The sequence below is a fragment of the Poecilia mexicana genome, unplaced genomic scaffold, assembly GCF_051168715.1.
Source record: "Poecilia mexicana isolate PSO_F unplaced genomic scaffold, ASM5116871v1 scaffold_3, whole genome shotgun sequence".
NCBI classification, from domain to species: Eukaryota; Metazoa; Chordata; class Actinopteri; order Cyprinodontiformes; family Poeciliidae; genus Poecilia; species Poecilia mexicana.
This window is the reverse complement of record NW_028263372.1, coordinates 26,612,613-26,637,228: the sequence shown is the minus strand read 5'-3', so window position 1 is coordinate 26,637,228 and position 24,616 is coordinate 26,612,613. Positions and strand designations below refer to the sequence as shown.

The window sequence follows — 24,616 nt, the reverse complement described above, 5'->3', positions numbered from 1 at the left end:
GCTTCTGAGGGCTGAAATATTCCTCCCTCCGCCTCGGAGCGGAGAGCACGGAGGGAGCTGATTGGTGGAGCTGCGGGTGACGTCATATATTATTGTTTATGGAATATTTCCCATTTAGGATCCGCTCTGTGGTAATTTATGTGGTTGTTTATTGTAATTCAGGACAAGATTAAATCGTATTTTGGTCTAATTAAACACAAGTTCTCTGCAGGGATAGTGTTACGTGGTTTATGGTTAAATCATTTTATATGTACGAATAGTGTGTAATGTGCAATGTGTGTGTGAGGAGGACAAATGCAGAAGTGCATCACCTGATCTTGTTGCTGTTAATCGGAGAAAAGAGAAACATTTTTTTTTCTATCGCTAAAAAATCTGATATACTGATATAGCTATGTAGAACATTTATACATTGTTATTTTGATTTTGATACAACACTCCACCAGATTGTGTAATAAATATATAAATTCCCTTATCACTTTTTTCTAAAAAAAACAAAAAAAAAAAACAAAACTCCATTTACATATGGTCCCCTAATGAGATTGTCTGCATGTCTTTTACATTTACAACTCTTCCTGCTTTTCCAAAAGCCTAGCACCAGATGATTTCTGCTTGGGTAGGCCCTACAATGTTCTGCTAATCATACGTCTCTTTTAAATTGTCATTTGTGGTTTGAACAGAAGCATGGGAATCGTATGATGAAACATTTTACAGGTTTTGAAACAATAACATTGGAATTTTTAAAAAAAAATTTTTTAGCTTTTGAGCAGCAATGCCAAAAGCTTCTCAGAGGTGACACATGATTATACACTAATAAATTATTTACCCTGAATGATGTCTTTATTGCTGCCGGGTTGTATCAGTATCAGTGTTTTGTTACTAAGGACAGTGAATGGCAATAATAAATATAAACCTTCAAGAACACAGAAGGTACATGCTGTATGTAAACTTGAGAGAGGAGCGAGGTCATGTTACCATTAAGAAGAAACATAAGTTTAGTATGTGACCGTGGAGACAAGAATAGCGTTGACATTCGTGCAGCCTGAAGGCTTCAACAGTCATGCAAAAGCCCCAGTGGGTCTTTAGTGAAACTATTCATTTGCAAACAGTCAAAAGATAAAATGATAAAAGTTAATTTAGTTTGTGTTTTAGCACATTTTACTCTCTCCTGTTTTATTTTGCTAGTAAAATTAATGCATTTCATAATTTAAAGTCTATTTGGCTTCATTTTCTGTCACAAGCTTCTAGCATCTTTTGAATTCTTTACTCTGGTTCATTATACCATTCAGGTTTATTTTGTGGTATGTTTCATATATATTTTTAGGTCAGTTTCAGACCTTTTGTTCATGTTTTTTCTGTGCCACCCACATATTTTTGTTTTGTTCCCACGTTGAGTCCATTCATTCATCTGTTTCTATTTTAACAGCCGTCTTGTCTCATCTGTTGTCCCCATTACTGAAGTTTGTCAGTATCATTCATGCCCTGCTGGATTCTTCCGTTATCTTAGTGTGTCCTGTGTAAAGATGTTTGCGTTCATGCTCAGTTCATCATTTGTAAGTTTTGCCTACTATTATTACATCTCAAAAGTTAGTTTCTGTGCTTTTGATGGATTAATCCGATCTATGATAGCCAGAGAATTTGAAATAAACCTAAAAATCTGACCTTTTTCAAATGTTTTTTTTTTTTTTTATTAAAATGTAAAACTCTGTTAATAAAATGGGAGAATATTACTTCATTTTTACTGTTGGTGAATTCTTTTTAAAACGTGCTGTAATAAAACAGTTTGTATTCTGAAAAAAGGTAATCCAAAGTTTTTCTTTATAGAGTCTCCTTCAGTTTAGTCGTGTGGCTTTTTTTGTTGTTGCTTAAAGTTTCTAAGAACCACCTCCCTGAACTTACTCTCATCTATTTGGGTCTGGTCCTTCTTGGTATTCTGGGCCTCAACGCATTGGACTCAGATTGTGTGCGTGCGTGTGTGTGCGTGTGTGTGTGTGTGTGTGCACGCGTGTGTGTGTGGAAACAGCTCCAGAGCCAACACATGTTAGAGTTAATGACTGTATTGATCAAACTTTGCTGTCACTGCACACATACCTTGCATTGCGTAACTGTGGATCATGTGACCTTTCACTTTGGCCTTGCGCCTGATGAACACACAGTTCATATACACACACACACACACACACACACACACACGCCCACACACAAATGGACTCTCAAAACCAGGCAGGAAAGCAAGGAAATGTGCTGGGCTTTCTAGGAACTGTCCCATTCAACAGGGAGGAACAAAGAGAGAGGGGGAGAAAAGGGATGGAGGAAAACATGACGGTCAGGGAAAAATGCTGGACTTGAGAGAGATTCAGGAGTTTAAGGGCTTAGCTAAGTGCTAGCTAAGGCTTATACTGCAAAAACAGTCAAGAAGCTGTAGTCAGCATCTCTAAGCACAACTCTGACGACAGCAGAGTTGTGACAGGAGTTGGACTTGTGGTGGTTCACCACAAGCCTATGGTGATATGAGGCTTCCTTACATACATTCGCCAAGAAATGCTACGTTTAAAATCTTTACAAAATCTCAAACTACTTTACACTCTCAAAGGACAATCATGAGATCATACAGCGATCACATTTTTTGCTCATCAGTAAAGAAGACGACTGGCATAAAAAAGTTTATTTCTTTAAAGCAGCAGAAGTCCAAACATGGCTTTAATGCCTGTGTTAGGAAACATCAGTATACATTAACTGTATCCTACGTCTTGGTGTATGTAATCAGGGTATTCGTGGTTGTTCGAGTGCTCCCTGATATGTTCCCAGCTACAGTGTAGCCTCGTGCCAGACACGTGAGAGCTGGGGGCCTAAACAGGGTTTGTTTTCTGAGAAGGAACTTGCCTACTCTCTCCCAGGCAGTACCCCTCCGAGGTCAACAATGCATTCATTTCATCGCTGCAGAAACGGTGGGTGTCTGCTCCGGGGATGGGTGGTTGCAGCCAATCAGAAAGCTGCCTGAGACACACACCACAGCCAAGCTACTGAACCCCAAGACTTCAGAAATATCGGATTAGCTTGTCTTCTCCGCCAGGCACACACGTTGTTAAAACCAGCACCACTCAGACAGCATCAACAGAGCACAGAGTACGTCTGTGGTGTGATTTGTGAATGTCAGCTGGAGTATTTATACAACAATTACTTTGTAGGTATTAGTTCTACAAAGTTTGTCTATTTCATGTTTATCTATCTCAAGATATTTTGATGTAGTTTTTAGCACATATTCCATTATTGCATTTAATCCTTAAGCAGTGGCATTCAAATGGTGATGTAAAAAGTTATAGGACACCATATTACTGCATGCTTGTTTATGCATCTATATCCATATTTATTGTATTCATCATTTAGGTTAATGTCCAACAGGCTGAGAATGTTAAAAACAGTTAAATAAATTTAAATTTGATTACAGTAAACGTAACTAAATTACGTGTGATAAACACTGGTGGTTTCTGTTTGGATGTAGGGCTATTGGTAAAAGTTTTGCCAACAACATATGTGACTACCAGAGTTTAGCCAGCAGCCATGATGTAAACAGAAGTAGAAACTTTCTGAGGTAGAAACAGAGTCAACAAAGGCATTGCATGATGACAGCATGTTGTTATGCAATACCTCTTCTGTTTGACTGCGTCAGGCCATAGAGGTGTACCTGTGTTGGCTCAACAGGAGCTGCATGTATCAGGCGCTCGGATCTAAACGTAGACAGGTTCAGTGACATAATCTGCACAAGCAGGGTACACACTGAGAACAGCATGTGACATTTGTTTGTACCAGTGACAGTCATGTGGCTAACACACAAATACAGCTCCACATATAGGCACCATCAAAGGTTTAAACCCTGCTGTTAAGATGTCAGTCATTTTAACTACAAAAAATAACATAATAAATCATTTTCAACATTTGTCCTGCGCAATTTAGCAAATAAACAAATGGGTTAAAAAAGCTGCTATATCCTGGATACATAAGAACACATGCTCTCAAACTTATACTTGGTTGAAACACCACTTGTTTTAATTTCAGCACTCAGTTTTCACATAAATTATAGTTAATCTGATAAATCTAAAATACATTTTATGAAATTTGCTTATTTTATTCTTTTTCTTAAGGCATAGTTTTCAAAGTTACTTCTCTGAAATATCATGCGAAGCTATCAGTCAGGAACACTGTATTGGAAATAAAGCCTAAGTTCAAATTTGAACACAATTGGTGGCGACAGCATCATGATGTTCTCCAGATGGAAAAGTTGTAATCATGGTTTATGAAAATACAAGTCAGCTTTAGCACAAACTCTTTAGTTGTTTGCTAGAAAGCTGTAAATCAAGAGGTTTTTCCATTTATTGGGATCACATTGAGGCCAGGCATACATCCAAATCAAGAAACAAAAACATAATTGGAGGAAAATTGAAACTTTGGAGTGACCTCACTGGAGTTGTATTCGCAATATGATGGATTAAGAGAGCTGCTTTCCAAGTAACGGAAGATAAAATATCACCAACATGTCATGTGGTGTGTAGACAGGTTCCCACCGAAGAACGAATGCTGAAATTGAGTTAAATGGTGATTAAGGGTGTGAGCACTTATACATCCAGATTATTACTCCTTCTTTATTTTTGTACATATACTTTTTCTCTTTAAACTTATTTGTTTTTCACCTGATTGTAGGTTATACATGCTATGTTAAAAGTACAGGAAAGATTCATTGTGGTCTCATTTCTTACATCATAAAAGCGTTTAAATGGGTGTGTGTACACCTTTAAGAGCCACAGTACAAAGAGAAAATCACACTGGGAAGTTTTCCTTGGAAAGTAACTGAGGGTCATTTGACCGGACATTAAATTCTCTCTCCCTCCAAGAGCAACATCGCTACAGATTTCCATACAGAGTCAGGTTACAGCTCATATCTTGGAGCCATAACTATAATTTCTCTGAGAAATTCATTAAGCTATGGCTGATTAAGTTTGGCTCTAACATTTTATAATTCTCACATATGCAGTCTTGATGCACCTTTGTTTGTACATTTTATAAAAAAATTAAGTAAAAATCTTTAGCTCTCCAGTCACTTCAGGACAGTGATCTTATGTTGAGTCTGTTTTGTAATTATAAGTGAGATTGTTTTAGAGTCTTACCCAGGACCAGCTGTCAGAGAGGCTGTCAGTCTCATTGGGGCAACTATAGTCTTGCTCCTCCATACTGGTCATGTCTCCAATTCTTGGTTTGCAGATACAAACTGCTGCTTTACCACCTTAAAGAAGTATTGACTGAAGAACCCTCTAAAGATGCAAAATATCTCAAAAACCTTCTGAAAAAATGCCCCGCTGCTCTTCTGAGGTGTTCAAAATGTCTTTGTTCACCGTTTCCTGGTCAAATTCCTTACAAAACTGTCAAATATCACAGTTTCTTTAGGTTTTTTTTTTTAACATGGAGTGACTGCTCTTGTATGAGATGATGTGATCTTGTGTGATCTGTTTTTAAGTAAGCAGCTTGAGTCTGTGTGACAAGCGTTTTACACTAAATTTATCAACACTTGTCTTCTGGGAACGTAGTTCTAGGAGGAAATCTGAGTCCTGACAGTTAGAACTGACTGCAGACTTAGGTTCTTGTCTTCTGCTCCATAAAAACAGCACCACTTTTACTGCCCCGGACAAGACAGTTTAATATTCTAGTTAATCTCTCTGGAGTAATAGGCCTGAATCACACAGAAAAACCACAGAAATTCAACCTGAGGACTGAGAATGTGAAACAGACCTGAAAATAAAGAGCCAACGCTGAACTTTTGAACTGTTTGACATGTCGTTGGATTGGTACTTCACTACACAATCAAACACACCAAGTTTAAAATATATGTGAATTTAAACAAATTGTGTATAAAACTGTACACAGTTAAAAAGCTGCAGAGAAATGGCACATTTGTGTTCCTTTCAGGTATAAAACTTTTTTTTTTTTTAAATTGTACCAGCACAGATACAGAGCGACAGTCTTACTTTTTGTACACACACAAAAAAAATTACATGATCTACATCTACAAATATCATTTCTAACGTTCGTTTCAAAAAAGAAAAAAAGTCTGAAAAACATGCATCTAAAAAAGTCTAATAAAAAGTTTGCCAAAAATGGGCTTACATTGCACACAAATGATTGTGTCTTCCCTGTTTCCACCTTTTTGTTTTTCATTCATCTACACAGGAAGTTTGTTCACCCTGATAACACACAGCAGAAAGTGTTTGAAATGTCTTTGCGTTTCAAAAGCTTCATTATCTTTTTTACTAAAATATGTTCTCGACACAGGTCTGTAAATGTAGAAAACTGGAATTTCTTCACCAAAGCATCAAGCGATAGATCCAAGCTTAACCAAGAACAAAATATAAAACCTTCCGTTTCCTCTCATCAAGTGATCAAACAGCTTCCCAGATAGAAAGTAAATAATGTCCTGCTGTGAGCTGCTAAAAGACAAAAAACACCCCACTGAATTTCTTGTGACCGACTCTTTGCAGCTCCTTTTGACCATTTGTTTCAGTCAGATATGTTTTCCAGTCAGGAAGAATAGCGGCCGGTCCTCTTTGGCGTTGGCAGTCTGGAACTCGTCGCTGAGCCTGAACCTCCACTGCTCCTCCAGCTCCAGCCTGCCCACAGTCTGCCTCAGTGAGCTGCGATCTGCACTGATTACACACAGGGTTGCACCTACACAGAGGCAGGCAACAGGGACAGACATTGTGAAGATGAGAGAAGTCCTTTCTTTTTTAATAGGTCGCAGGCAGGAAGCATGAAGAACGAATCTGCACAGAGATCATGTCCTATGTTGTATTTATTTTTGAAAGGTAAGTATGATGTTTTGTACAGGCCAAGATTACAGAGGGACATTCTGACATTAAAAGCGATACTTTAGACTTGATTCACACTACAATCTGCTGAGTGTTTTTGTTTGCAAAATGTACTTTATCCCCTATGGGCCACTGTCAACATTGCAGCACTTTCCAGTATGTTTGTGGTCTGCTGCTGTACCTTTGAGAAAGGTGAACTTCTTGAGGAACCCAGAGGTCACAAATGTGTCAGGGAAACAGAGAAGAAGCCCACTGAACAGCAGACCAGCGGTGCTGATGTTGATACAGTGAGGTCTGGAACTGACAAAACACACCGTCACCTGTAGGAGGAGAGCGATTTGTTCAAATGGATCCGCTTCAACTACGGCACAGTTTGTAGCTGAAATCACATTCGAATTTGCATACACTTTATAAAGAGAAACAACGTTTTGTCCCCTCAGTGTCGGACATTAAACCAGGCTAAACTTTTTCTGATTTAGGTCAGCTATGCACAGTAACAATGCCAGTGTTGAAAAGTGTCTATATGTGTCCAAGTCAGCGGGTGTTAAAGTAACACTTTTGAAAGTGTTAAAAGATTGACACCCATTTTTTTGTTAAATTAACTTTGGTCTATAATACTGAAATGGGTTTAAGAAAAGTTAAACTTTCCATTTCTGTGTATTGTTTTGAATATTTTCCACTGGATTTGATTGATATTGGCACCTTGTGGGTCAGTTATTTACTTTTTTAACACCACATTATGTTTTGTGATCAACACTATGCTGGTGTTACTTTTAATACATTTTAACACCAGCACCGTTGTAAATGTTAATGTGACACTCTGTATTGTTGAATTTAACACCAGCTGACTTGGACACAGACATTTTGGGTGTTAATTCAACACTGGCATTTTTACTGTGTATGGTTACCAAAATTATTATTATTAAATGTCTTTTCATTTCAGAAATTTATATCCATTTTTCTTGATTTTTGGTAGAACTGGCTTTGTTATTGCCACTCAAATATTAACTTTTTTTATTCATAACTAATTTTCTTGTATGGTTCAGGTCTTTGTTGATTTGGAATGCCTGTTTGTGCAAACATGCTAACTTCCTCAATGACATCTTGAGATGTTATTTCCACATAATGTCCTTGTCAGTGTGTTTGAGGTGTTGCTTTAAGATACATCTATACATTTGGATTTCCCCACATTGCTTAAAATTATAGTACTCTTAGTGTACGTAAACTCCTAGATTCAAAGAAAGCTGTACAATTTTTTTTTTTTACAACTCATTTTTGTCATTTAATATCAGACAGTGACGGGTTATTATGTGTGTGGATGTGTGAGAGAGTGTTTTTATACCTCAGGTCCCAGGTTGAGGTAACAATCCACAGACAGAACAGGGTGAGTGTAGTTCTTGGTGCTGAGAGGAAACAGTTTCTGGCTGGTGTGTTGGAGGTATTTTTCCAGGAGAAGCTGAGCTGGTGAGGCCAGGAAGAGATGCTTGCTGTCTGGGGCACAGATGTACTGTGAGGGCCCCACTGAGGTGGAAACGTCAGTCATCTGAAAGGTAAAGGCAATTTTATTTAAATAGCACATTTTCAGCAACAAGGCAATACAAAGTATTTTACGGGAATTAAAAGAAAATACAAACAAAATAAACCAAAGGAAAGAGCCTCTGGATTCCAAGTTTGTTCTAATTCCTTTTCTGGATTAAATAAGAACCAACAGTTTCGGATGTCATTTAAAATAATTTTATACTGTTTTATATTGTATAAGAAATCATTACTGATATAAATTTGTTATAAAAGTATTACTGATTGCACTTTAAAAATTAGGTAACTTTATGTTATTAAAGGTAAAGTTTAAACAGTAATGGTTTCTTGGTTAATGTCAAGTTGTCATAACAACGACATTTTGAATAATGTCAACTTTGTATTAAAAGTGTCATAATTTACCGAATGACGCTTTATGACAACAGTCATAAATATTCATGAAGGCTTATTCATGTTCATGACAGGTGTTATGTCATGTTTATGAAAGTGTCATGACAGTCTTATTCAACCCCCTTCAAATAAAGTGTTACCGAACCTTTAATAAGCAACATACTTTTTAATCCGAGTTGTTTAAAATATAAATAAATGTATCAGGTGACTCTCCAGTCAAAATGATTATCAAAAACATTAAAATGTAATTTTTGATTTGTGGCTCTGACAAGGCTTTTTATGAACTGTGCAGTGGTCAGCTTGAATTATGGATTAGTGTCTACCTTGGTCTTGATAATGAATGCCCGGTAACCTCCAATGGCAATCTGCTTCTTCATCACGCTGAAGTTGTTGAACCTGCAGACAAGGAGTCCAGCGCTGTGCAGCCTCAGGGTGAAGTCCACATCGTGACAGGTGAAGCGGTTCTGGTCGTATTGGACGTTCTGGCTCCGGTCAACATTGAGAAGGAGGAAGTCATGAACGTGACCTCTGGAGAATGGCTCCCACTGTTTGACACCTGATTCAAAAGCAAAGCATTGCAGGATGCAATTAATGGAACATGCTGCTTTACCTTTTATAAAAACAAAATGTTGATTTGAGTTAAAGTGGTTAAAAATTATTGAAAAATAATGAAAATGTTTAGGGGGTTTTTTGTGGGCTTGCTATAATATTATAATAATCTTACATACATTCTCATTAGATGCACGTGGAAAATTATAACAGAAATGAAAACTTGAAACATCCATCTATTAATCTGTATAATGTCGTTCACTCCTAAACTGAGTTAATGAATAAATAAATAAACTTTTAATAACAACACAAATCAGATCTTGAAGCTGACAATAGTATATCAGTAGTGCATAAGAAGATGGCAGTTATATGTTAAATTCAGAAAAGATTTTAAAACTTTTCTTCCCAAATACAAAACTTAGCTTTATTTCTCTTTAGGACAATGCCTTTGACCAAGCTATTGCTGCCATGGACTACATCTACTCAGCTTTTCTTTGCTGAAGAACATCCTCCTGGATCTGTGCTACCATATTTTGTCTTTATCCGTTTCCCATCCTCTCAAGCCCTGACAGATGATGGAAAATTGCAGTTCATGTTGAACTAGGTCAAAAGCAAGTGGTTCCTCTTCACTGTTGCTGCATAAAGAACTGATGCCAAGTCAGTGAGTTGGATTTGTATTTTTATTTATTTGTAAAGGGTCAATTCATATTAAAGAACAAAATGTAAATATGCGAGTCCCTTGGTTGGGAAAGCCAATCACAAAACATTGAACAGCAATAAAAAACAAAAAAAAACCCTGTAAACTACTTGAATTTAAAAACATTAACATAACTTCTGGCTATGATGTAATCAGGAAAATTAAAGTTACAAAAGGTTGTTTTGGTAGTCCTTTTGTTGTTCAGCCTGAAACTTTTTCTCCCTGACATTGTGTTTTCTCACCCGTTACTCCTCGGCTGTTCCACTTCCTTATTCCACACAGGCCATACTGGGCAAGGTCTGGGCAGGCCTCCATGTGCTGCAAGACTTGTTTTAGTGACACAGCACGTTCAGCAGGACAACTATGAGGACAACACAAAGTAAACATGGACTGTGTTAAACCCAACAAGTTTTCCATAAGATTTTCTCAAACAGCCTACGCTTTTTTTTTCACCTCAGTTTATCGTTGTCCACTGCATTCCACATAACACAGGAGTCATCAGCAAGGATGATGAAAGGCCAGACATCAACCGATGGGCTACCTCCTTCCACCCGCCGACTGCGCTCCAACTCCAAGTTGTGATAAGAAAGCTCCTTTATCAGAAAGTGAGCAGCACCTGAACATACATCGAAATATGATAATGAAAGTGATTTAATCTGAAAAATTATGTAAAATCCAAACAAAAGCGATAAATGTGAAACAGAAAAATAAGAGTTAAGAGTTAATCAGAGGAACATACCGATACCCGCTCCATTGAAGACAGTGGGCAGCACCAGCATGATGTGGTTGGGCCAGTACTTCTTGTAGACAGCCATCTCATACTCTTTAACTACAAGGATGTGTAGATGTGAGGCTCCATCCATCGCATGGTACAGGTTGAACAGACCGTGCTCGTGGCGACCGGTGGTTGGGGTGAAGATTGGACTCTTGATGCAGTCTGGGCTCTGCAAAAGTACAACGGTAAAATGCAGACATTTTGTCATTTTATTAGTTCAAGATAGCTCTATATGACAAAGAATAACAAAAGGTAAAATATGGGTATTTCTGGCAAAACATGAATTGACTGTGCTTTTGTATATTTACTCAAAGATTTAACAATTACACCACCTGCTGGAGAAATATTGTAACTGCAACCAGTCCTTGAAGAATATCACCTTAAATGAATTTCTCTTTATTAAAAGCACGACATGATACATGTTTATATGAAAAACAAAAACTAATACATTTTTAAAAGCTAATCTAAGGAAAATATTCAACAGTTGAATGGTCCCTCTGGCAAATTCTGTAGAAAAATGTAAAATATAAACATACCCAGTCAGAAGTGAGAGGCAGCCGCATGCTCTCCAGCTGACCTCCTGGCTGGCTGAAACTGAAGTAGTGTTCCTTAGACTTTGGGATGATGAAATAGAGCTGGATGTCTTCTCCGAGCAGAAGATGGGTGAAAGTGAAGGCATGCAGCGTTGACTCATACATCTGAAATTTGATAAGAGATGGCTCCGATTTATATTTTAGAGGTAGCCTGAATGTTGTTTCTCACACTGTCTTCTAGCATTTTGTGTGTAGCTTGCAGACCTGGTATCTGGGGTTAAAGCCAAGGTACTGATGACACTGCTCACAGTGATGATAGGTGTTGTACGCTGCGTACTTGGACAGCTTAATCCGAGACGTCCGTCTGCGCAGGTACACGTCCTCCTGGCGCACAGGGTTTCCTTGGCAACACAACAAAGGAGAGAGGAGGGAATAATATTGCAAGATGACTGATTGAATACCTGGACTACTTTTGGAAATTAAAAAATAAACTGCCAAGAGAAAGACTTTATTTGCAGAGTTCATACCATCAACTCGTGGTTTAAATCCTGGACAGTATACAATGCTGATGTCATCATACTTTGGGTCATGGACAGTGTAGACGAAGGGCATTGTCTTCATAACTTCTGTGTTTGGCCATGGAGCATTGGGTGGGTGGTACTGCACACCTTCTGCCTCGGCTGCTGAAAATGTAATGCACTTTTCAATGCACATTTTTTTTTTTTTAAGAATGACAGAACTAAGAGCCCTTTGCATTATGAAGCCATGTCTAGAATTTGAAGATAAGTTTTTTTACATAGCGATGTGAGAACTTACTGCAGTGGATGTCCTCGTCATCATAGATATCCACCTCCATTAGCCGGATCAGCATGCGAGACAGGAGGCCCAGAAAATGAAGATATGCCCCCGTTTTCCCCACCTGACCATGAAAAAAAAACAAACAAACAATAAAACCTCTGAATAGAAGAAAACTAAAAAAAAAAATGAATAGAAGAAAGACAACCAGACTGACGGTACCTGTGGCGGACCACTAAGCAACAGCCTGCGTGGGTGAAAATTGTCGGTTCGTCCTTCAGTGCGGTTGCTGTTGTCCATGTGGTAGGACCGAGGGACTGTCCACTGACGATAATAGAGCGACTGCTCTGTGCATGTCATCATTTTGCTAAGCAGAGGTCTGAGAAAAAACAAAAACAAAAACTCATTTCAAAGGGCAGGCCATCTACAATCCAGACTGAGTTTACAGTTGTTTCCACTATTTCCCACACTGCTGCCGTTTTAGGACTATGCAAATCAACTTATAGCTGATGGCTCTTGACAGCTTACTTTTGAAATGAATCTATTTTCTTCAATTTTTTTTGTAAACTAATTGAGTTTCTTAATTTCAGGAAGAAAAGAAAAATACAGTGCCTTAGAAAAAAAAAAGGAAAATTAGTTTATTTCTAAGGACAGCTAAGTAGTAATTGAACTCCACCTGTGTCTAATTTAATCCCAGTATAAATTCAGCTGCTGAAGAAACTACATCACAAAGACCAAGGAACACAAAAGACAGGACAGATAAAGCTCTTGAGCATGAAACATCGTTCAGCCACTGACGCTGGAAAAGACATGCAGCCATGCAGCTGCTTTCACGTTTCAATACGCACAACCTTTTTAATAAAGATATTAGAGTCTGCAGTTTTAGGAGTAGTGTAAAATGTATCCGAAACACATCACATCAGGACATTGCTACAGATAAAACAAATCAATTTTAATACAGAAAAATAAGAGTTTCCGTTACCTAAAACTGCTTGCCCAAGCAACAGATATGTGTGGCAAGAATGAAGTGCACCGTGGAAGGCCACTGCTGTCACTGGCTGTGATAATGTCATAGAGAGCACGGGGGAGGAGCACAGATGGTGGACGACTCAGTCCTCTCGCCCAGGAGCAGCTCAGATTAGGAGAGGAGGCCCGTGGAGATGAGGAGTCAGAGGATGCAGATTTGGAGGGATTTTGAGGTTGAGAAACAGGCTGCTGTTGGGTGGCTGTTTGATTGTAGGACTGGATATTTGTTTGAGATGCTGGCTGACTTTGACCTTGGAGCTGCGCCTGCTGCTGAGAGATCAGCTGGACATGGGGATAACCCTGAACTTGGGGTTGGCTTTGGAAATTAGAGGTTGTTTGAAAATATGACTGAGAGGAGGTCTGGGGCTGAAGCTGAACCTGGGCTTTTGAGGGAGACTGTAAGTTGTCCAGAGTTTCTTTTGGAACATTTGGAGAGGTGGTAATTCGAGATGGGGGGGGATCTACAGTTTTACTATCGGGGCATGGCTGGACAGACTGAGAGGATTGTGAAGGAGAGTCTCCTGGAAATGACCCAAAATGACAAGAGAGGGTTTTAAATGAATAAAGAATTCAGGCCATTTGCAAACTTCGATTTAATTTTTCATCATACCGTTCTCCTGTCCCTCCTCTTCTTCATTGTCAGTGCTGCTGAGCTTCTCGGGATCGCTTTCGATCAAGTCACTTCCTGGTCCAGGGTCGTGTGGCGGCCGTGACTCTGCCTTCACCAGGTAAGCAGCTAGTCCCAACTCCTGTTCCAGAGTGGTCCGTTGAAGGTATGAGCAACTTATCACTCGGAGGTCGCAATACTTCAACGACCTTTTACAAGAAAAAAAATAAGACAAATTTATCTGCTTGCGGCATTTATTGAAGCTTACTCATTTTCATCAGAAATGCAATCTAAAGTCGGCAGCCAAAGTTCAGTGAGTACCTCGGTAACGACTCTCCAAGCGGTTCGGCTCCTGACAAGATCAGGATGCAGGGCAGAGCCTCCAGCTCCAAGTAGGTATGAGGAACCCATTCAGCATCCTGGATCTTTAACCAAATCTGCAGTGCATTAACACACACATCAGTATATATTATTTACAGTATGATAACGCTTTTCATTTCTGATAGCATTTCTGTCAAACTGAATCCTATCAACAACCAACACCGTACCTTGATCTGGTCAGTGAAAGTCTGTCCAATCGTCAAAGCTTGGCTAGGATTCCCCAGAATGATTTCAAAACTGTCCTCCATACCCAGCTGCCTCCTCACTCTGGACAGCCGTCGGTGGGCCCAAGCTGCCAGAGCCAGAGAGGGGATCCGCAGCAGGACCATGTGACCATGACGGGTGGGACACTGCTGAACAGCGGTGAGCAGAGACTGAACAATTTCCATGGTTTCCACAGAGGTGTGTTTGTGGAGATTGTGAGAGCTGCTGATCTTGCCGGAAGCAGCCATCAGAGCAACACAGTATTGTTGGACTAACACCGTAGTCCGTATTACAGCACTGTGGAGCTTGGGAAATCTGAAAACACCAAGAGGAAACAGTGAACTTCTACTACGACTTGGCTTTAAACTTTATTAGAGTTTTGCTGATTAAGGACGGTGTATGTGGGTGTTGAACCTTTCTTCGAGGGTTGACGTCATGCTCTCAAAGGAGGAATCGTATCGCATGAGTGGGAGGCTGCTTCCTGAGCGGGTCGACTCTAAAAGCTCTGACACACCAAAGTACCGTGTCCTCTCATGATACAGGTCCACATCCTACGCACACAAGCAACAGCTGACATTCAGACCACTGTATCACCAAATGTCCATCCCAAACCGAGCTTAGACTCACATTGCTGAATGCAGACGGCCAGTGAATCTCGTTGTAAGGGCTGATGCGAGTGCACTGTGTTTGCAAAGCGAAGGGGAATGAGGTGACGTGCAGAATCAAGATGTTTGTGGCGTCTTTCACCTGCCGGGAGTTTAACAACCGATCCACAAGACCCAGACTGCCGTCTGTGCTGCTGTAAAATGTGCTGATTGGGAGAGGAGCCACATAAATACAATGAATGACCTTATCTTTGTTGCATTATTTCATTGAATTAAGCTTTCCTAATTCAAACCTGCTAATATCCCAGTGGGCATGGTCATGAACCAAGATGTAGAGCGTGTAGGAGTTGCTCTGTGCTTCCTGGAGGAGCTTGTCAATTCGCGACTGAGCGCTCTGATCCATCTTCACCACATAGCGCTCTGCCTCTCTCTGAGACGCAAATTCCTGCTCTGAACTCCCAAGCTCCTGAAGAACACCTGGAAAATACGAAGGAATGGATAATTTAAATCAGTAGTAGTATATAAAGAAAACTAAAAACACTTAATTTTAGCTTGCGACTATAGTTGAACTAAAAACTTGTCTGATACACACAGGTTAAGAGACAAAGACTTTACTAACCAGAGCTCCAGAGGTGAAGAACAGTTTGCCGAAATGAGACCTCGGAAGGCGGGACAAGGATGAGGAAGCTGACCCTGTTAAAGGAACCGAGGTCCAGATTCTGTGTGCTGGAGTCTGCAATGGCACAAACATGGGACAGCAGCTTTCTGGCCACCGCCAGCTGTATGGGACGAACCTCACGCCACTCTACTCTGTATTCTGCAAGCACAAAGATGGACACCAAGATTATAACATACAAAATGTAAATAAAGTTGACATTGTAACAGAAACTCAAAATTTTTAAATAAAACCCGATTTTTCAACAGTTGCTTGTTTGAAGAGCAAATCTAATCCATGGTATTTTTCTAAGGCCCTTTCTGAATTGGACAGCATTCTACTACAGATGTAAAAAATAATTGCATTTCTTCAAAAACATGAACATTAATGCAAGTACCACTATAAATGGTTAACAATCCCAAAGAGCCTTCTTCTTACCTAAACAAGGGGTTTTGGGGCTTGAAGCCGTCTCCTTAGGGCTGGGCGTGTCTTTTAAACTGGATGTTTGTAAATCTTTTGGACTAGGTCCGTCTTTGGGGCTATTTGTGGCTTTGGGAGTCTTCTCTTCAGCTAATGCTTGACTACTGGATGAGGGTGATGCTTCATGCTCCACACTGGCACTGTCCAGAAGGAAATCCATATTACCATCTGAGGAACAGAAAGCCACACAAATATTTTAGAAAATTCTGACAAAATTTTCAATAGCAAACGAACAAGCCAAAGACAGAGACTTGCCTTGTCCGAGGGAATTGCAAAAGTGGATAAGTTCCTGGGCAGCCCCTGTGTGGAGTTGGTGGCTGATTTCTTTCAGTCCCTCATTGGGAGAAAACATGCTCTCTGCCAAGGCACGACACTGATGTTTACCTGAACCGGATCCACAGATGAATTCAATCTCCTGTCCACATTTACCGTGGCATCACTACTTTTATTACACCGCAACTCTCACCTGTTACCACCACACAGGACTGAGTTTCTTGTCCCGGTGAAGTGACGATGATGACGACATAGTTTGTGTTTTCAAGCCGTCCATCCACCAACCTGCTGAACATTTGCAGAAGCCCCTGAGCCAAGGATTTGACATCTTCCCCCAACACCACCACACCCTCCCCACAAGACGAGGCAGCGAGCTGGGCGAGCCAGGGAAGCTGACTGGGGGTGAGGGGTTGCTGACTTTGAGGAGGTAAAGAGAGATGCTGGGGGAGCCCGGGCAAGCTAGCGGGTACCTGAGGATGATCAAGTTTAATCATTTATTGATGCATGTCATTTAATCAGTGTTGCTCATGTAAATTCGATTTTAAAAATCACAATGCTGATACTTTTCTTGCAACGTCTGACCTCTATGCCATAGTGTCTCCCTTGGGCTCCTTGCGTTTGTGACTGCTGAAACTGTCTGATCTCACTGAGGTGAGATTCCCTCCATGACCTCATGAATATCTGCTCCAAGTCCTCAATGAGGGGTACCTGCTCAGTGCCTGAGAGGGAACAAAGCTGCAGTCAGACTTTTTACGATCTTACCATTTATGATGGTATATAAAAAATATGTTGCACAGGTTTATGACTGAAGGAAGGAAGAGCAATTTGTGAAAAATGAAATTCTGCCCCCTCTTTGAAAAATGTAAGTGGCTGTTTTGTATGGGTCATGTGTATTGGGATGAAAGGAACAACAAATTCATTGTTCCGCATCAGGATGGAATATGTTACTTTTCTAACATCTTGGACTTAAACTTTATTGTTTTATTAGTTCTCCCCACTGATTAGTGACCATTATCTGAAATAATTCAATAACGGGACAAACTGCTTTAAGTTAAACAGTTGAGCACATGGATGTGAGTGAATCCAACACTGTGCAGACTGAGCATCTGCATGGCACACAATGAGGTTATGCAATGCTATAAGTAGGATATTGCTGCAACACTTAAATGTTAAGGCAGTGGAGAGTGTGTCCAGTACATATATGATGTTAAAGAAAGGCAAGGCCATAACCAACAATCCAATAGCTGTGTTTAAAAAGTCAAATTACTGTAGCTCATGGTTTGACGATTACATTATGTTCAAAAACCTTTTGCACTAACCAAGCTGAACGAGGTAGTAAACGGTGAGCAGAATCTGCATCTCAGCAGAGAGAGGTTGAATAGGCGATGGTCCGTAATGTTGGTAAACCCTGGGGAGTGTTTGTGAGCTCAGGTAACAACTCTGTAGGAGAGAACTGATGAGTACGTCATTTGTGTTGCCTGTGAGTTGAGGAAGAGGGCCATGACCTGGAGAAATAGGAAATGTACAGTAGAAAAAAAAAAACATGGGAGTAAATGGGAATAAGTTGAACAATGTCAGTTTTGGGATTTTAGTAGTTTGTAATATTCATGCGTCCTTTTCATGTTTCATATTACGGAAAGATGTACTACAAATTGCTCCAAACAGTTGATGTGACACAAAATGGTGGAAAGTACTAAGCCTTGATATCTGTGAAGAATACACTCAATATGTAATGTGCCATTGGTCCCAGAGTGGGACGCAGTAAGACTGACTTTAAATTCCTCAAATGACTCTGAGTGGGTTGGAACAAAAAAGTCAAGTGGCAGACCACCACAAAAAATGCTGAGCTTAGAAAACCAGTGTGAAGATACAAGAAGATCTTCAACCAAAATAAATGACTGCAGCACAAAACATTTTAAAGGCTCCTCATACTTTTATATCATGATCTTGCACAAATGAGCACCAGACAAGGAATATATTTTTTTTAAAATTCATTCTATCAAGAGAAAAAAATATATTCTCGTGGTCCTGATGGCTTCCATTGTTGTTGATATAACAGGGAGATGTCTTTAGAGTAGTTCCATCATAGAAGCTTTTTCCATTAATGAAACTGTGGAGCTCGGTCTTGTGAAGCTGCATTAAACCTCAAGTGGTTTTGAGGAGAAGTTGCAGCAGGCATCCCACCCAAGTGGTGATCACAGTGTTTCAACGGGAAATGCTGCAGTTTACAATGCCTGTTTAACAAAGATATTTTCCATCCTGCTCGTTTCCCTGATATAAACCAGAGTGAAAACATTTTTGGACAGATGCCAAGGGAGGTTTATAAAAACAGATGTCAGTTCCAGACAATAGATCACATCATATTACAACAATCCCAGAAGTGTCCTGGCAAGACTCAACTCTAGAATGCCTAAAATAATCAAACAAAAGCAGTGAAGCTACTTATCAAAAGTCTTTTTGTAGATATTTTTCGTTTCGTTTTGGGTGTGTGTGTGTGTTTTTGTCTAACGGTCTTAGACAAAAAGACAGTTCTGAATGGTTTGTTTGAGTTTTGGTTTACTATTTTTTACCTCCTATCTCTTTTTCCATGCTTAACAATCCAGAAGCCTAAAATAAAAATAGTTGTAACCTTTTCTCCAATACTTATGTTAATAAAGTACCTAGAATACTGGAACTCCTTTTCTGTCACATCTTTTGGACCATTTTTAGCACCAATGTAAATTTTAGGAACAAAGTTCTCTAGCAAGAACATTCCAATACATGACAATTGAAAGATCAATTACTGTATAGACTTAGTTACAAGCATGGTGACAAAAGCACAGATTTTATCAGAAAAATACCAGGTTCACATTACCATGTGCTGGAGAATATATATATATATAAACAGTCAGACAAAAAAGTAAATGTACAGTAAAGGACTGCACAAGTCTTGTTAATTTAAAACTTTTTGCCAAAAATAAGGAATCATTGGGAACAGAATAGTAGATGCTATGAAGGGGGAACAATATTAGCAGAAAAAACTTAAAAGATGATTTGTGTTCGGCATTTCTCAAACAGCGGTTGGCATATGAAGATGATTTAGCCACACAGGGTGCATGAAATTCCTCCGGCTTTCAAATGACACTCATAGCTGACCCTCTCACCTTTAAATATGACAGGCTGCAGCCTGCAGGTGTGAAGCAGCTGATCAGGCACCGTTACAGACACTTCAGGGGGCGAAAGTTGACTTGCTGATCCTCGTGATGAACTCTGTACGGCTGTAGTCTCTGGCACAAAAGGGAAACAAACACAGAAAGGTGTTTACATTTAGCACACAGTTCCAGTGAGGCTAATTAGCTTGATAACAAAAACACACAGTGGCTCCAAAAACCTATTTGTACCTGATCTTGCTCCATTGGTGATGACAGAAGTCACTGATAATGCTGATAAACTTAATGACGATTGTGCAGACTTCCCAGCACTCTCTGTCAAAGTATTGGCGGATGAATCAGGTGACCAGCCTTTGTGTCTCTTTTTTGGGGGACCAGCATTTGTAGGTGGACCTATCAGGTAAAAAGAAAAAAAAATTACAGGATATATTTAGATTAAGTTTTTTGTCCCATCTTGTGTTTTATTCCAGTGATTTGGAGTGAATCATGTGTCATTTTTCAGTCAGTTCTCTTTGAGACTGACAAACGGAGGGACACAGAAGTCACTTTTCTCATCCCAACACCTCACAAATTAACACATTTACTACAAGGTGCCAGGGAGACTTTTGTAGATACTGTAATGCAAAACAGTTGTATTTTAGTCATGCATTTATCTGTCTTTTCCTCTCAAGTATCTGTTAAAATGCTGTAATAATGGAAACACATAAAAGATGCGCTTGTTAAAAGGGCAATGAAAAAAAAACACAACACCACCAGGAAGGAAGTGTTTCATTCAGATATAATGCAGGGGGAAAAGATGAGACAGAGAGAGAGGGAATTTTACAACCTGGGTTTATGGAGGAGGCAGAGCGAGAGGCAGGGAGTGAGAAGGACAGAGAGGCAAACAGAGGAGAAAAGAGAGGTAGATGTTTAGTGCTCTGAGGACAGCCAAATCAAAGCAGGGAAAACAAAGGACCCTCCTCCCTCACCCCTGACATAAAAAGTAGCTACTGGGCTCCTGTGAGGCAGACGGACATAAAGGGGAGGGGCTTAAAGACGACTTCTTGTTTGCATATAAACAAGAAGTTGTGTTATACAAGCAGACATTGCCTGCATGGATTCTAAGTAGAATAATGTATGCCGTTCTGGGAAATTACACTATTGTCATACACATCTTAGAAAGAACTAAAAAGCTTAAAAAAAAAAGAAAAAACATTAAGAGGAATCTGTACCAGTAACTGATGGTCTCCCAGGTCCCGACTGACTTAAAGGTGGCTGGGCAATGGAGGAAGCTGCTGTGTGGTTTCCATTTATCAGTGTGGTGGGAGCATCAGCTGTCTGAGGCTCCACGTGTGAGCCTTAAAAAATAAAAAAAGACGACAAAGATTTATTAGAGACAGTTATGTTTTAGAAGACAACAAGGAAATGACCAGAATCAGTAATATGTCTGTCATTTTTAACCTGTGGCGCTGCCTGCTGTGTGTGACGGGTGAGCCAAAGCCGGGTTAGCCAAAGCCGGGTTCGATGGCCGTTCGTCTAAGGTCAGGTGGCCCTCTGAGAGACTGGCTCTGATCTGTCTTATCCTGACATCTGAAAGACATATTAAACTGGTTATCTACAAACAGAGACAAATTAAATCTCTTTCACATTAATGCTTTGAGAGTGGGCATGCCTGTGAGAAGGAGCGCATACTTTGAAGTGTGAGGCTTCGAACACCAGAAACTAAACTTTGACCAATCAGAAAAAGTTAAGCACATAAGACAACAAGAGATGAGCTGAACTAAATAAAGCCTTGTCATAAAGATGACTAAAGCCAAAAAACAACTATAAATCCACTTCAGTTCTGGAGACACATTCACATACCAGCTTTGTAATGTATGTGGAACTTATCTGCAGGATTCACCTAACTTCCTGAGGAAATGTCCAGAAGACCAAAGGTTGAGTTTTGTGCAAACACAGCAGCAAACTCTCCAAAATCTGAGTCTGAAAGTTGTTGCATCATCCTGTTGTATTCTGAAATGTATGCAGGTTCATGAAAAAACTCTGTGTGTGCAAATAATCCAAGTCTGGATAAAGACGTAAACAAAAAAGCCATAATCAAAAAGCCTCATTGCATAATTCTCAGAGCATGATGTTTTGCCTCTGGGTGCTCTAAGCTGGGGCTCCACCTCATCTTTTTCTGATTTCAAGATCCATCAACAAGTATCACTAGTCTGAAATTCCAGAATACGATTAGATAATACAACAGGAAGTGACTGGTCACACACATGAAAGGAGTTCAGGACTGATTAAATGTTTCCAGTGAACACTGCTTTTGCTTGAATCTGTAAGAACCATCAATTTTTTCTCTTAGTTTTTCTCTAGAGATAAATCTTGTTAACACAAAAACATGGTGTTATTTTCTTTTTGGAGGGGCAAAGTGAAGAAAAAAAATACAACAGGACTCCAGAAACTTGCTAATAATGTCAGCCTTATGCACAGGATTCACCTCTGGTTTTGTTTGTATTTTGGGTTGTTAGTCCAGCGTTAGTATGTAAGCAAACCCTTCTCAGGAAATAAGCCTGGAGTTCCTCTGTGTTAAATTCCAGCCTCTCAACACCTACACCCAAGCAAAAAAACAGATTAGGAGAAAATCTGACATGTTTCTATGAACCATCAACTCCTAAATCTCACACTCAGTTCCAAACTACTAAGTTGAAACGATTACCAAATGAGCAAAAAAACAAATAACAGTAGGGATATACCCCATTAAGACTCTATAACAGTCTTTACACCTATCCACACAAATGCTCTCTCCACCTAATGTCCATTTTCACTATGACCTTCAGGCTGTTGCTTCTGTGCACACCAACATCTCACCTTTGACCCCCCCCAGCCCCCTAGGACCCTGTCTGACCAGTCCATCTGGTCACACCCACACATTCACATCTCTGCAATAAAAAAAATGCAGCTTCATCCAATTTTCAGAGTATGAAAAACTTCCGACGTGTTTTAAAAGCAGTTGTGAATGCGAGTTATTTTTATTGATTTAGAATAAACATTTTGTACCAGGATTACCATCTGCTCATTTTAAAGGCATTTTTACAGGTGACTGTTGAAGTTTTTGAAAAACTAGGTATTCATGTAACTGCTTCAGGTAAAATGTCTCATACTTGCTGTCTCGCGAAGTACGAGAAGCTCTTCGGCTTCAGTACTGGTAATCCAAGCTGGCTACAAGTTAAGCAGACAACCCAGATCATCCTCAACAACACAAGCATCTGGCTAAAGGTTAATTTTGTCACTGGTGTTTTGCTGCATGCGTTTAAAACAAAAACATCTCCAGTAAGCACTCGTCGTCAAGTTATAAAGTTCAAAATGCAGCTAAATAACAACTGTCAGTGGTTAAAATCTCATTGCTTTACTTTTGTGATTTGCCATCTTTTACATTCAATATGATGAAGCAACATCATCAAGAAAACTAGTATCACTCCTACGTATGTTTGATTAAATAAATTACACAGTCTGAACGGTTAACAACGCTCTTGATGTGAAACTGTACAATTCTTCAAGTGGAACGTAAAAAAAAACCAAAAACAGATCTAGATTTCTTGTAAAAGCAGTAGCTCCATCTTTTACCATTTCCCCTCCAGCAAATGGGAGTACCCTTGACCAGCATGCCCTGGTTGTTGCGGTAGAGATGGTACTTCAAGTGCTTCTGTTTCTTGGGCTGGGTGCTGAGCTTCAGGTTAATGTGGTTGGAAAACTCTGTGAAGTAACGGAAACCTTTCTCTCCACAACCCAAGCAGTTTCCCGAGAAACCTGGAAGAGGATTGAGCAAACGGATCACATTATGTATAATGATTATGTGGATAAGATCACCAATGGACTCTGACGCAAAAAAAAACAAAACAGAAAAAAAAAAAAAAAAGATTTTTGGACTGAACTTTACTTACAACTTCTAATCTTTTCAACAGAAAATCATGTCACATTGCCCTGAGAAAGTCTTCTGTCTTACCAAGCAGGGCGTTTCGACCCCGTTCATCTGGCAGGAAGCGTCGGTCCACAGCGCAAACCAGCAGGTTGTCAGGGAGGGAGGGGGATTTTACCCCAACTGGCATGAACCCCGGAGGAACATCCAAGTTCTCTGACGCAAGCGAGGACAAACGCAGATCTTTGCCAGCCTGACAGAAGCCTGTTAGGAGGACAAGGAAAGAAATGTTTTCACTAAATATTCAAGTATATCCATGAGATTAGTCATTTTAAACAACACAATATATTCTATTATTTTCTATTATTTTATCAATTATTTGTCCACTTACACATTTCTTTTGTTTTTGTTTATTTGTCTATATGTTTGAGATCACCAACCTATTTTATGATCAGGAAACTTTTCAAATTTGGACTTCATTTATCAAGAACAAAGGTTTACAAACCAGTCTGGATCTATGGAAAAATTAATATCTGGTTGTACCACCCTGACAGCATGCGTCTTTGAAAACTGGAAATGAGTCTTTTTTATTGCTGTGGATCAATTTTTGGATCACTTTTTAAAATCTTTCTCCCCATTATTGTGTCCCATTAATTGCCAACACTGACATTTTAAAATAAAATCCCCATGCAACACACTTTGACCACAACTGATTAAAAATACTTCTGTCACAAACTGCTGAAAAAGCACTGTTCTGTATTTTTGTCACCACATATATAAACTTGTACATGCCATCTGTGGTGCAGCATCCCTCAGGTGGAGGTTTCATCTGATAGGGTATCGGTGGGCTGTTGGATTCAGAGCCATCTTCATCCTCTTCGTCATCATTGAATGTTCGACCTAGTTAGAATATGAAAACATTGCTTTATTTCAGGGCAAATTGACACGTCACAGTCATAATTTAAATGATGATCAAAACAAGTGTTTCAAACTTAAGACTAAAGATGGTGGACATCCTAAACCTGGACTCGCTGTTGCTTCACCTGCATATTTCTTCAACCCACCATCCTGCATAAACAGCTGCTCCGTCTCAAGATACAGCTGTGAGAAGACGGGCCGAGGCACCACAGTGTTTGACCTCAGGGATGCCTCGATGGAGTTGTGGAGGACCTCCTCGAAGCGTGCGGACCGCAGCTGGCCTGCATAAGAGTTCCCCATCAGCGC

The 24,616-nt window shown here is 39.8% G+C and overlaps 1 protein-coding gene across 1 annotated transcript; it reads right to left on the bottom strand.

The window, feature by feature from the left end:
• Window positions 1-5,427: 5,427 nt before the first annotated feature.
• Window positions 5,428-24,613, bottom strand: greb1 (growth regulating estrogen receptor binding 1). The gene is made up of 33 exons (XM_014991302.2): window positions 24,457-24,613; window positions 24,185-24,292; window positions 23,480-23,656; window positions 23,101-23,283; window positions 20,947-21,075; window positions 20,718-20,843; window positions 19,738-19,899; window positions 19,501-19,623; window positions 17,677-17,862; window positions 16,940-17,076; window positions 16,551-16,827; window positions 16,340-16,468; window positions 16,043-16,252; window positions 15,569-15,766; window positions 15,243-15,426; window positions 14,972-15,155; window positions 14,759-14,895; window positions 14,308-14,659; window positions 14,081-14,196; window positions 13,763-13,968; window positions 13,109-13,673; window positions 12,349-12,505; window positions 12,148-12,250; window positions 11,859-12,014; window positions 11,596-11,732; window positions 11,335-11,496; window positions 10,763-10,967; window positions 10,477-10,639; window positions 10,266-10,384; window positions 9,101-9,333; window positions 8,194-8,394; window positions 7,033-7,171; window positions 5,428-6,711 (listed from the first exon to the last, which is right to left on the bottom strand). Exons 1-33 carry the CDS (start codon window positions 24,608-24,610, stop codon window positions 6,548-6,550), a joined length of 5,982 nt encoding a protein of 1,993 aa, XP_014846788.2. The 5' UTR covers window positions 24,611-24,613; the 3' UTR covers window positions 5,428-6,547.
• Window positions 24,614-24,616: the final 3 nt, after the last annotated feature.